This window comes from Pantherophis guttatus, chromosome 6 (assembly GCF_059756535.1).
Source record: "Pantherophis guttatus breed Tessera chromosome 6, ASM5975653v1, whole genome shotgun sequence".
NCBI classification, from domain to species: Eukaryota; Metazoa; Chordata; class Lepidosauria; order Squamata; family Colubridae; genus Pantherophis; species Pantherophis guttatus.
Window position 1 is genome coordinate 85,903,222 of NC_142068.1, and position 13,301 is coordinate 85,916,522.

The 13,301-nt window shown below is 40.2% G+C and overlaps 1 protein-coding gene across 1 annotated transcript; it reads right to left on the minus strand.

Moving 5' to 3' along the window:
* Window positions 1-1,843: 1,843 nt before the first annotated feature.
* Window positions 1,844-10,181, minus strand: LOC117670043 (mannose-binding protein-like). The gene is made up of 4 exons (XM_034424907.3): window positions 10,097-10,181; window positions 9,520-9,632; window positions 5,496-5,579; window positions 1,844-2,627 (listed from the first exon to the last, which is right to left on the minus strand). Exons 1-4 carry the CDS (start codon window positions 10,114-10,116, stop codon window positions 2,254-2,256), a joined length of 591 nt encoding a protein of 196 aa, XP_034280798.2. The 5' UTR covers window positions 10,117-10,181; the 3' UTR covers window positions 1,844-2,253.
* Between the last annotated feature and the right edge of the window lie 3,120 nt (window positions 10,182-13,301).

Consider the following 13,301-nt stretch of genomic DNA (forward strand, 5'->3'; position numbering starts at 1 on the left):
ACATGTGAATGCTCTGAACCTTTGCTAGCAAATAAATCTGTGTTCTCCAACTTTTGTGGTCTTGTCTCCTGCATTTGGAAAAGTGGGTTTTCCCGCTTCAAACCCACCAGGCCAAACTTCCTTTATTAAGCTAGCCAGGATTTATCATGGTTCACCTCTGACCTCTTGGGCTGAATTACAACAAAATTACTGTAACAAATTTTAAATTCAAATCTGGATCCTTCGGTGCAAAATGATAAGTTAAGTTAAGTTTAATTTATTGTCATTATACCTCGTACAACGAAATTAAATGCCATCTTCAGTGTACATCATACATAAGAAAACTATTTAAAAAAATAAAACAAAAACACACATCCTTCACATTCTATAGAATTGAATTGAAAACTCCTGATACTGCATTAATATTACACTAAACAGTAGAATTCAATATAGTTACTGCTCTGAGATAGAAGCTGTTTTTCAGCTTATTTCAGTGGTGGGTTCCTCCCAGTTCGGTCCAGTTCGGCCGAGCCGGTTACGCTGACGATATGATGTCACCGAACTGGTTCTCCCCCCCCGCCCTCCCACCCCCACCCCCCACGTTATTCTTATCTTTTATTTGGTCCCACTCCCAATCTATTGCTGCCTCCTGAGTCCCAGCTGATGACTAGAGGGAAAAAAACTGTTTAAACTCTTGCCGCGGGGCTTCAAAGGGCCGTCCTACAGTTGATCAGTGTTAAAAGCAAACAAATGAGTCAGGTCGTAAGTGTGAGGACTGGTCATAAGTGTGAGGACCTTCCAGAAATGACTCTGACCAGCTAGCCACGCTCACCTAGTCACATGACCTCCAAGCCACATCCACAAAATAAGCCACGCCCACAGAACCGGTAGTAAAAATATTTAGAACCCACCCCTGGCTTATTTGTCCTTGTTTTTATTATCCTGTACTGTCTGCCAGATGGTAATAGTTCAAAAAAAAAAAAAAAAAAAAAGGTGCCCAGGATGAGATGGATCCTTAAGAATGTTTTGAACTTTCTTAAGGCAACGGGAGCTATAAAGCTCTTCCAAGAAGGGGAGAGGGCAACTAATGATCCTCTGCCCAATGATGTTAACCCTCTGGAGGGCTGTCCTATCTGCCACTGTGCAATTAGCAAACCATACACAGGTGCAGTAAATTAAGATATGGTACAATGGTAGAAGATCACCAGCAATTTTTCATTCAGTTGTTGTTTCCTGAGAAGTCTCAGGTAGTATAATCTCTGCTGGGCCCTTTTGATCAGTGCAGCAATGTGAGTACTCCAGGTCAGGTCTTTTTTTATGATAAGACCCAAAAACTTAAAACTGGTCATTTGTTCCACTCGGTCTCCATTGATAAGCAAGGGCTGGATGTCTGATCTATTCCTTCTATAGTCCACTATAAGCTCCTTCGTCTTATTGGTGTTAAGGATCAAGTTATTGTCTCCACACCACGAAAGCAACCGGTCCACCTCATCTCAATAGACAGATTCATCCCCCCCACCAGAGATGAATCCTACCACTGTTGTATCATCTGCAAATTTAATAATAGTATTACTGGTGTGAGTGGGAATGCAGTCATGTACATAAAGAGTATAGAGTAAGGGACTCAACACACAACCCTGTGGTGTACCAGTGTTAAGAATAAGGACCGAGGAGGTATGATTACCTAATCTGACCCTCTGAGAGCTGATAGGAATATCCCTGAATTCGAGGCCCACCAATGCTCTGAAGTATCCTTTGCATAACTGTCCAAGGATTTCAGGAAAATGTAGCAAGGTTATTGTAGGACCATGTCTATTAAGCTGCCTCTCAATGTAAATAAAAAAATAGAGTCTCAAACAACAAATGCTGATAGGAAATGCATTTATTTAGAAATGGTGGAAAATCGATAAACTGTTACATTTCTGTGCAGGTTTTGCTATCTAAGCTAAGCTAGGGAAGACTTGGAAGATGGCAACATCTATCTGATGATGGATGGTAAAAGCTAATCAGCATCAAGTCTGGCCACTACTTCAGTGGAAGACTGAGGAAGGATTCCAAGGTGGTTGGTTTAAATGGAAGAAGGCAACTTCCATTGGAATGACAAGGCTGAAGTCAACGGAGTAAAACTTGACTTCAGATCTCTTCGCTGAAAACAAGGGAAGCTATTGGATTAGGATTTGCTTGCCATATGCTAGACTGTATGTGCGATAAACAGCGTAAGCTTTCGTTTTCAACTCTATGTGGAATTCTTTTCCTTCCCCAACCCAACATCTGTTAGATGCTAATTTCACAGATGATTGTCCATGAATCCAACTCACAATCTTCAATTTGCCACTCGCCATTTTCGTTTGCCATCACACACACTTTTTTTTCAAGGATATTTGGTTGTCCTTGAGCCCATTTGGAATATTTTATGGGCTGGCCAGTCAGATCCACAAAGATGTTTTCAGCTGCATTGTAAGTGATTCCCAGAACTGCCTTTTGGCCAGGCTGTACTAATATATTTTGAAGGGCTTTGTTTTCTGCGTCATTCCTCGGCAAGGCAAGGTTGTTCTCGCAGCCACTTTTGCCATCCTGGAAAGTTCCTCGATTTTTTTGCGTTCGGAAAATTTTACCATCAGCAATCTCTCCACCAGGACCAAGGAGAACTAGAAGGAAAGAGAATTGCAAAGCTTTCAAGTGCCGTGTTTGTTTATGTGTTGCAATGTGCCAATGTACCATGATTACTTCTCTGGCAGTTTAATGGAAAGGAAGGCTTTTCAATAAAATATAAAACGTGGTCTGGAAAATAGCTCATCAAACGATGGGCCTATACCCCAATGTCCAAAATAATTTTGTATTAAAAAAACTAATTTGATGCTGAATTCATTTTTAATGGGGAGCAATTAATGGACTACCACTTTATCAGGGGTGAAATCCAGCAGGTTCTGACAGGTTCTGGAGAACCAGTAGAGGAAATTTTGAGTAGTTCAGAGAGCTGGTAGCGGAAATTTTGAGTTGTTTGGAGAACTGGCAAATGCCACCTCTGGCTGGCCCCAGAGTGGGGTGGGAAGGGAGATATTTTGCAATATCCTTCCCCTGCCACGCCCACCAAGTCACACCATGCCCACCAAGCCATGCCCACAGAACCGGTAGTAAAAAAATTTGGATTTCACCACTGCATTTTATGCATTGATTTGTACCATATCGAAAATGTGGGTTGTTCTAGATTTAGAGATTATATTTCAAAAGAGGAGAAATAAAATTCCTACGTTGATCTGATTTATTACAGCCCATTGCTCTAGTTTGTGATACTATACTGTGTTAGCTAGATATTCTTAAAGATTAACAGTGCTTTTTATTTTTATTTTTTTCTTTAAAAAGTAAGCTAATGCATTTTACAACATGAGAAGCAACTAATGATAGATGGAAAACTGTAACCTCCATGATGTTCCCATCTCCATGCTTACTTACTTGCATTTTATATTGCAAGTAAGTGAGCATTAATTGCATCCTACTTTTTCTTCTTTTCTACATGCCTTTTATATACATTGGTTATGGATTATTTTTTAAAAAAATGTGTCATTAAAAAAAGGAAAACATTTAAAAGATAGAAATCTACAGGTAGCTTTCAACTCTCCCTTTTGTTATTCTAACCCTAGAGATAATCACAGTGTGGATACCCTGCTCCATTCAGGGATCTAAATTAAAGTATTAAAGACAGGGAGTTGTCTGTCCTCCTATCCAGGACAATGAAGCAGAGATATCTCACTTCTCTAGATCATTGCTTTCAGTGTCAGAATGTACTTTCTAAATTGTGTAGCTAATATTCAGGGGCAGCCCCTAAAAAATAGAAGAGGACTTGAGGGGTTCTTGATGCTCTCTGAGCTTGGTTGTTTTCTTGCAGATGTTTCGTTACCCAACTAGGCAGTGGTGGGTTGCTACTGGTTCGCCCCAGATCGGGCGAACTGGTAGCGGTGGTGGTGGGAGGCTCTGCCCACCTGCACACTTCTGCGCATGTGCAGAAGTGTCACACACGTGCACAAGCATGCACAAGCGCATGAGCAAACTGGTAGAGATGGGTTTTGAAACCCACTACTGCAACTAGGTAACATCATTAGTGCTAGTCTACCTAGTTTGGATAATGAAACATCTAAAAGGAAACAACCAGTGGTGGGTTGCCTCCGGTTCGGACCGGTTCTATAGAACTTGTTAGGATATGGTTTGAGCCTAACAAGTTGTCCAGGCAATATATGTGTTCTGTAACTTTAATACGAATATGTATTGTGTAACTTTAAGGCTTTAATGCTGAGTCATGCTGTAATTAGGTAATGACTGGTTGTAAGAGTATTTAAGGCATTGTAACGTGTTCAGTTGCTGCTATGATATGCTGCCATTGTGTATGAAGCTGATATGATATGCTGCTATGATATGCTGCCATTGTGTATGAAGCTGATATGATATGCTACCATTGTGTGTGGAGTTGCTATGACAAGCTACCATTGAGAGGAGTTGCTATCTGCTAATCATGGTTTGATGGATCTGTTACCATCGTGGTTTGTGAACCAGAGTGAGTTTGTTATTCTAACCAACTACTGTTTGTTTGGTAAGAAGATATCTGTAACTACTGGACTGATTTAACTGGCAAAGACTTGGAATTTGTTTAAAGACTATGAGATTGTTTTTCCACTATAAAGTAAGCTTTTGATAAACCAGTTTGCATATCTCTTATTCATTGCTTTCAGCAACATTTCCTTGTGCATTTACTCTGCTGATTGGTAACACAACAACAATATCCTTAACAGAACTGGTAGTAAAATTGGAGGAAGGCACCGCCCACTGACCCAGATGTCATCAGAGCGCTTCTGCGCATGTGGCCCCATTGCGAACCGGTAGTAAAGGTAAGTAGAACCTACCCCTGGAAACAAACAAACAAACTGAAAGAGCATTCATTTCAACCTAAGCTACAAATATTCTCTTTTAGAGAATCAATTTCTTTCCAAAATCCCATGTAACTCAAAGGGTAACTAAAGTACCAAAGAAAAGAAAACAAAGCAAAAAACACACACCAAAATAAAATTACCAACAAAAAACCCACCCTAAAAATTGAAATCCAAGTCCTGCCTCTTTATCTGATGTCATCACACAATTGATTCTCTCACAAGGAGTTAAGCTGCTCTTGAAAATATTTTGATTTCTTGTCATGATTTCTGTTAGTACCAGAAACAATGCAGCCCATTTAGGTTGAATTGTCCCTCTTCAGATTTGTTTTACTGGAAAAACATTGGATCTTGGAACTAAGAACTGAACTAAGACTAGACTAGACTAGACTAGACTAACAGAGTTGGAAGGGATCTGTGTTATCAGAGCCACTGTTGGAGGCCACTGAACTCAGAGCTGCCTTGAAAGCCAAATAGGATTGTCCCTGTTTAATATTTGGATGGGGAACCAGCAGGGAAACCCAAGGTTGTTAGCTAGATCAAGATGTGGAAACACACATGCCAGAAGTGCCTAACCCCTTCTCCCAAATGTCTTACCTTTCAAAAAGTTGATGGTGGTTCCTTTAAATTGGATCATGTCATCCTGAAGTTCTTTTATTTGCAGCTTAAGATGATCAAGCACTGGATGGGAATGGAATTGAATTAGACTTCCTCATTGATATCAAATTCAATTAGAGATTCTTCAATGAAAAGAATGATATTTCTAATATATATACATGACCTTGGAGAACATTTTCATCTAGTCAGAAGGACGCAATAACTTGACCCTCCTTCCTAGAGTTCTTACTTCAGGCACCCAATGATTGGATTTGTCAGATTTTTTTTAAAAAAAAAACCCATGAGGGTTATTCGGGTCTTCTCCCACGTAAAATTGGAAGTGTCTTGGCGACGTTTCGACAAAGTCTCATTCGTCATCTTCAGGCTGGTGTTCTCGGCTTTGTGCTTCCAGGAGCAAGGAAGCATGAAGCCGAGAACACCAGCCTGAAGATGACGAATGAGACTTCGTCGAAACGTTGCCAAGACACTTCCAATTTCACGTGGGAGAAGACCCGAATAACCAAAGACCTACATACAAACACCTGCGAAAACCTGAGAAAACAAATATATATATTTGTTTATGTAAGTTTTCACAGGTATGTATGTGTGTATAGTTAATATTTCGGGTTTCTTCCCGTGTAATTGTGGATATATCCCTAAAAGGGTAGAAGCGACGTTTCGACAGAATCCCATCTGCCATCATCAGGCTTATGTCAGCAGTCATTTTGCACTAACTGCCGTTGGTATTATATATGTGTGTGTGTGTGTGTGTATACAGTTAATATTTCGGGTTTCTTCCCATATATATATAATGGTATTCTATCATTGGAAGTATATCCTTCATAACTGTACATTCTTATGAAATCCCTTGTGTAGATATTCATCAATCGGTGCATAGATGGGTTTCAGCAGGTTCTGACCAGTTCTGTAGAACCAGTAGCGGAAATTTTGAGTAGTTCGGAAAACCAGTAAATACCACCTCTGACTGGCCCCACCCCCATCTATTCTCTGCCTCCCGAGTCCCAGCTGATCGGGAGGAAATGGGGATTTTGCAGTAACCTTCCCCTGGAGTGGGGTGGGAATGAAAATTTTACAGTATCCTTCCCTGCCATGCCCATCAAGCCACGCCCACCAAGCCATGCCGTGCCACTCCCACCAAGCCATACCCACAGAACCAGTAGTAAATTTTTTTGAAACCCACCACTGAATGAATGGCTCCAAGATTCATGCAGAAAATCCCCATTTATGATATAAAGAGATATTTCAGGGCTTATATGTCCTTGAGTTTGGAAACTTAATAGTGCAGATATTTCTTATATGCATATTTAAATTTGTGGTGGGCATAATCACCATTGATTCCTAATGTTATTAAAATTTTCTGTTCAATCAATATTCTGATAAAGAACACAGTGTCTTTATTGGTTGAACATGAAGCAGAGTAACCTTCGTAATAAGACAGAAGGACGTTCATAAGCTTCAAACAATAGATATCCTGACTCCCAGTTTTTTAAGCAGATCTCAACTCAGCTCTTGATAGGAAGGCTGGTTGGACAAGTTTTGCCTGTACAAAATAGTGTGTTCTAAATCTCTCCTTCATTCTGGATGGACCACAACTATGTTTGCCTGAGCAGGAAGTTTATTAACTCAGTGGAAGGCCGGTAAAATAACTGCGCCCTTGTTTGGAACAGGAAGGAAAACAACCTTGTGTAAATATGCACATTTTCAAGAAATGAAAAAACAAAACAAAACAAAGCTGTGAGCCAAGGAAGATTTAGGGAAGGTTTCTGTGAGGGATGATCTAACGATAGATGAACAAGAGGCCCTGTTAGTTTTCTTTGAGGAGCAGAAGATATATCAGAGGAGGAAAAGAGTATTGATGGGCAAAGGAAAAAAAAGAAGAAAAGAAATTTCTGCTATGTCAGAGCTGAACGGATGCTGTCATTTTGATCCTTTGAACAATCCCAGGCCTGTAAACCAGATATACTCACCACAGTGATATAAAAGTTCAAGCGTTTGGACCTTGTACAAATACAGTACAAGACATCGGAAGAATAAAATTGGTGGTTGTGAAGTTAACACAAACCAAGGCAGAGTCTGTAGAATAAGTCACTCTGTGGTGAAGTTTACACACAACACTGAGCCATAGAGCAGAGTTCACAAAGCTCAGTGGCTGAAATCGTACAACAGATTAGCATGGCTGTTGGAACCCAACCGACATGCTTCAGCAACCATTTGAAGGGTAAATGAAAGCCAATTGCAATTTCTCCAGAAAACAAGGACTAAAAGAAACCTGGTTGAACAGTGTGTGACTCTCATATCTTATGATTTGGTTTGAGTAGGCTCAATGTAACAAGAAATCTCACTAAAGTAAAGGGAGCTAAGCAGATTCCTAGTGTTCCCCATAGCCTATCTCACTAGAATGTTTTGAAAATAAACCATATTTAGCAAAAGAGCTAAATACGGGCCTGAAGTGCTAACTCCATCAAATGGCCTGGATCCTCAATGGAGGGACAGAGTTGACCATGGAGATCTGCAGTGGTCATCGGTGTGAAAAATTGTCATTTTTTTTTACAATACTGTTGTAATTTTGAATGGTCAATAAACAAATGGCTGAGGACTTCCTGTACTCAGATTTCACTTCCAAACTTTTACTAAGCCTCTTCTGGTTGGGTGAGGGACGGCCAGTGACACCATATGAGTCACAACATTATCATACAAATTACAAAATGATGCATCTGATGTGTAGACATTAGTGACAGAAGTATGGCTTGTAGCAAACACCTTATGTGCATTAGTAATTCATTACTGACTTCATTACTGAATTACTGCTTATGCTCCAACTACAGTGTGTTGCTACTCCATACAGATTCAAACGATGGGATCAGGATCTGATTACAGCGATCTGAACTTTCTACTTATTTGAAAAAATACATTCCTTCAAAATTACATATCTGAGTTATTAGTATACTTAACAACAGTACAGTTGTCAAGGACCTAGGAGTACTAATCTCAAACGATCTAAGCCCCAGTGCTCACTGTAACAGCATTGCCAAAACGGCATTAAGAAATGTTAACCTAATCTTGTGAAGCTTCTTCTCCGGTAACATTGTATTGCTAACTAGGGCATACAAAACCTTTGCCAGACCAATACAGCTCATTTGCCTGGAATCCACACTGTATATCAGACATTAACACAAGTGTGCAGGTCCAGAGGTATTTCACGACAAGCATAAATACCTCTGGACCTGCACACTCATGTTAATGTCTGATATACAGTGTGGATTCCAGGCAGATGAGCTGTATTGGTCTGGCAAACTCCTCTACTCACAATAGAATCCCTTATGCCACCAGTCTTGAAATTCTGGCCTTGGACAATCTGGAATTGCACCTCCTGCAGTCCAATCTAAGCATAGTACACAAAATTGTCTGCTACCTGTCAATGACTTCTTCAGCTTCAACCACAATAATACACTGGTAAACAATCGATACAAATTCAAGGTAAACCGCTCCAAACTCGATTGCAGAAAATATGACTTCAGCAGCCGAGTGGTCAATGCCTGGAATGCACTACCTGACTCTGTGGTCTCTTCGCCAAACCCCCAAAACTTTAACCTTAGACTGTCTATTGTTGACCTCACCCCATTCCTAAGAGGTCTGTAAGGGACGTGCATAAGTGCACTAGCGTGCCTACCATCCCTGTCTTACTGTCCCCATTTATCTGTACTTACTTCCTTTGTTTATGTTTATGTTTATACCTATACCTGCTATCTTGTACATGTTTGACAAACAAAATTAAAAAAATAAACAGTTATTAAGTTTCTTCAATAACTGTACTGTCCTAATATAATTTTGGGATTTTTCTTCTACTTCTTCATATCTCTGCAACCTTTTATCAGTAGACCAGTACATGATAGCTGTACTGTATGATAGCTTTTTATAACAAAAGTTATAAAAAGACAGAAACTATCTGCACCCTCCTTCTATGCATAAAAAACAACAACACAGCACACTCTCATACAGATACCTTCAATTAACTTTTGTATTCTGGGATCCTCTCTGTTAGGTCCCTCTTGGAGTGAAACCTTGAAGGCCAGCTGAAGAAGCATTAAGAAGGTCAGCATTGTTGGGATGCATGGCCTAAGGTGACAAAAATAATATAAAACAAGTTAACCTATGTGGGTTGTCAGTTACTGGGTATGGGAGCAATTCCTGAGCTGTTGATTGTGGAATCCTTGTTGGGTACCTCGGATATTTCATTATTAATATTATTAGTGAATGCAGAGAGAGAGAGAAAAAAACCATCAAAGTTCCGACAATTGAATCCTGAGCTGTGTATATTCTCCACTATTCTGGCATTCCACTCCCAATTATACCCAATTCTAATCAGGAATATTTGAGTTTAAGGAAGTGGGAGACGAAGAGTATTAAAGTAGCAAATCAAACCAGATTTGAACTGCCAATACATGCTTACCTGAAACTTGAGAACACGAGAAGATTACAAAGCAATAAATAATTGAAATAATTGAAAAACTAATGCAGGAGTCAAAGTGTCCTACTTAATGTAGTAATAATCAGCGGTAGAAGAAAAAAATAGAAAATACCTTGAAGACAGCCCCATCATGAGTTGAACAAGGGAGATCCTTCAGCAGTATGGTCACTCAGCTTCTCTGTGTCTCTATGTCCCTTCTAATCTTTGCAAAAAATGTACCAGAAATGAAACAGACAGACAGACAGATAGATATATGAGATATGATATACTTAGAGATAGCTAGAGATAATAGAATTATATGAACAATAGCTGCAGCAAGTCAGCCTTCATTACTGTAAAAAGTATACATGGAATTAAGTCATGCCTTGAAAAAGGAAATCCATGTGCTCAAAGGTATTGAAATAGCACATAGAAATGAAGTTTACCATTCTGAGGTCTTCCATAAATAAAAACAGGCATTTTGACTGCTCAATCAAATAAACATATCTAGAAATAATCAGCAGTCTGCATAGAAAAATACAGCGGCCATCTTTTTTAACCTAACTCTAGCTTTTTATAGTTGACAAAAGCAAATATTTAAGATTAAACTCTTAATCCCTTCCTAGGCTTGCAGAAAGGTCTCTAAAAGTTCTCGACTGATTGAACGACAGATTTAGAAAAAAATAATAATTGCCAATGATTTTACATGAAGTATCCCTTTTCAGGGTTGAGTCAAAAGTCAGACCACTTACTTTGTGATGTCCACTTTTTCACAGGCGTCTTGGAAAGAATAATTTGGTAGACTTTTAAGGTTTCCTTTTATAGACAAGGGCATAGGAAACAAAGTCTCACATTTCACATTCGCATTTTGGGAAAAAATGTTCTGACCCACAATTTTCAAACCACATGTTTCAGCCCAGTTTGGTGTCACGTAGGGCTATGATGTCCCAATTGCTTCCTTATTGACTCTTGTAGGACAATATGTAAGATTTAGATGAGGGAATAAAAGGAGAACTCATAAAATTTGCAGATGACATTAAATTGGCAGGAATAGTCAAAACCCCAGAAGACAAATTCTGTCAAGATCCAAAAGGATCTTGACAGGATTGAACAATGGACCCTATCCAAAAAAAAAAAAAATGAAATTTAATGTAGAGAAAAGCAAGGTTTTACACCTAGGCAGGAAAAAAACAAAGGTACAAGTACAGATTAGGTGAGACCTGGCTCAAAAACAGTAACTGTGAGAGGGACCTTGGAGTCCTAGTGGACGATCACTTAAATATGAGCCAATAGTGTGCAGTGGCAGACAAAAAAGCTAATACAATCTATAGTTGCATAAATAGAGACATAGAATCAAAACCATGTGAAGTATTAGTACCACTTTATAAAGCCTTAGTAAGGCCATCCAGAATATTGCATCCAGTTTTGGCCATCACATTACAAAAAAGTTTTGCAGAGAAGAGCAACTAAAATGATTAAGGGCCTGGAGACTAAAACATATGAATGTAGTGACCTCCTGTTACTTGTCCCAGCTTCTGCCAATCTAACAATTCAAAAGCACATAAAAACATTCAAGTAGAAAAATAGGGACCACCTCTGGTGGGAAGCAGAGGTGGCATTCAGCAGGTTCTGACCAGTTCTGGAGAACCGGTAATGAAAATTTTGAGTAGTTCGGAGAACCGGTAAATACCACCTTTGACTGACCTCGCCCCCATCTATTCTCTGCTTCCCGAGTCCCAGCTGATCAGGAGGAAATGGAGATTTTACAGTATTCTTCCCCTGCCATGCCTACCAAGCCATGCCCACCAAGCCATGACATGACATGCCACGCTCACCAAGCCACACCCACAGAACCGGTAGTAAAAATTTTTGAATCCCACCACTGATGGGAAGGTAACAGCGTTCCGTGCGCCTTTGGCATTTAGTCATGCTGGCCACATGACCACGGAGGCATCTTCGGACAGCGCTGGCTCTTCGGCTTTGAAACGGAGATGAGCATCACCCCCTAGAGTCGGGAATGACTAGCACATGAGGGGAATCTTTACCTTTACCTTAGTCTAGAGAAAAGAAGGACTAGGGGTGACATGATAGCAGTATTTGAGCAGCTGCCACAAAGAAGATGGGGTTAACTTATTTTCCAAAGCACCAGAAAGCAGGACAAGAAACAATGGATGGTAACTAATGAAGGAGAGAAGCAACCTGGAATTAGGGAGAAATGTCCTAACAGTGAGAACAATTAACCAGTGGAACATCTTGCCTTCAGAAATCGTGGGCAGTCCATCACTGGAGGTTTTTAAGAAGAGACTGGACAGCCATTTGTCTGAAATGATATAGAGTCTCCTGCTTGAGCAAGGGGTGGACTAGAAGACCTCTAACTCTATTCAAATTGTTTGTTTGATATTAATCACAAAGCAAGTATTGTTGTGTGGTTTTAAAGCATAAGCAAGGAATACTCTGGCTCTTTATATCTGGTGCAAGCAAATATTCTAAACTTATAATCCATTCCCAGTCTTGCAGAAATATCTCTAAATATTCTCAATTGACTGACTGACAGATTTAGACAGAAATCACCAATGGTTTTATATCAAGTATTTCTTATTTCCATCAACACAATTAATTATTTGCTTTCCTTGTGGGCCCCAATAGATTTTTAGAGGGGGATTTTCCTCTTGCTTTGAAGCTGTTTTCCTTTGTCTGTTGAGAAAAGAGCTACTTTAATAATGCAGTGAAAGAAAGTAAAATTAAAATTGCACTGCAGTGTCACAGATTTAATAAACATTAAAAAAGGACTACTTTTTGAATATGATCCTGCAATATTTTAAGGTGAAATTGCTATAATATTATTGATTGCTTGATTTGTATCCTACCTTTATTATTTTTACAAATAACTGGTGAACATATCCAACACACCTCACTCCTCCTATTTTTCCCACAACAACACTGTGATTGGGCTGAGAGAGAAGGATTGGCCCAGGAATGGGCTTCAAAAATTTTAGCAAGGGGTTTTCTGTCCGATTGCTGGGTGGGTGTGGCCGTGGTGGGTGTGGCCTAGTTGGCTTCCTGCACCATGGGGGGGGGCGTTTTTGCCCTCCATGGGCTCCGGAAGCTTTCCTCGAGCCTCTGGGAGGGCGAAAATGGCCTCCCCAGGCTCCGGAGGCCCATTTCCAAATGGGCCTGTTTCCAGCCTTCCCAAACTTTCGCCCTCCCCAAGTTTCCGCATGCGTGCTGCACTTACCTGCATCCAAAATGGGCCATGTGGGGACTCCAGGGAGGGGAGGGGAGGGTGGGGCAGGGTGGGCCCAGCCAGGAGTGGGATTTGGGGGTTCTCCAAACTGCTC

Coding starts and splice junctions, on each gene's coding strand:
- LOC117670043 (XM_034424907.3), bottom strand. CDS start 10,116: ATGATGGGGCTGTCTTCAAG. Junction 5,580..9,519: donor AATACAAAAGTTAATTGAAG/GTATCTGTATGA, acceptor ATTCCCATCCAG/TGCTTGATCATCTTAAGCTG. Junction 2,628..5,495: donor CACCATCAACTTTTTGAAAG/GTAAGACATTTG, acceptor CTTTCCTTCTAG/TTCTCCTTGGTCCTGGTGGA.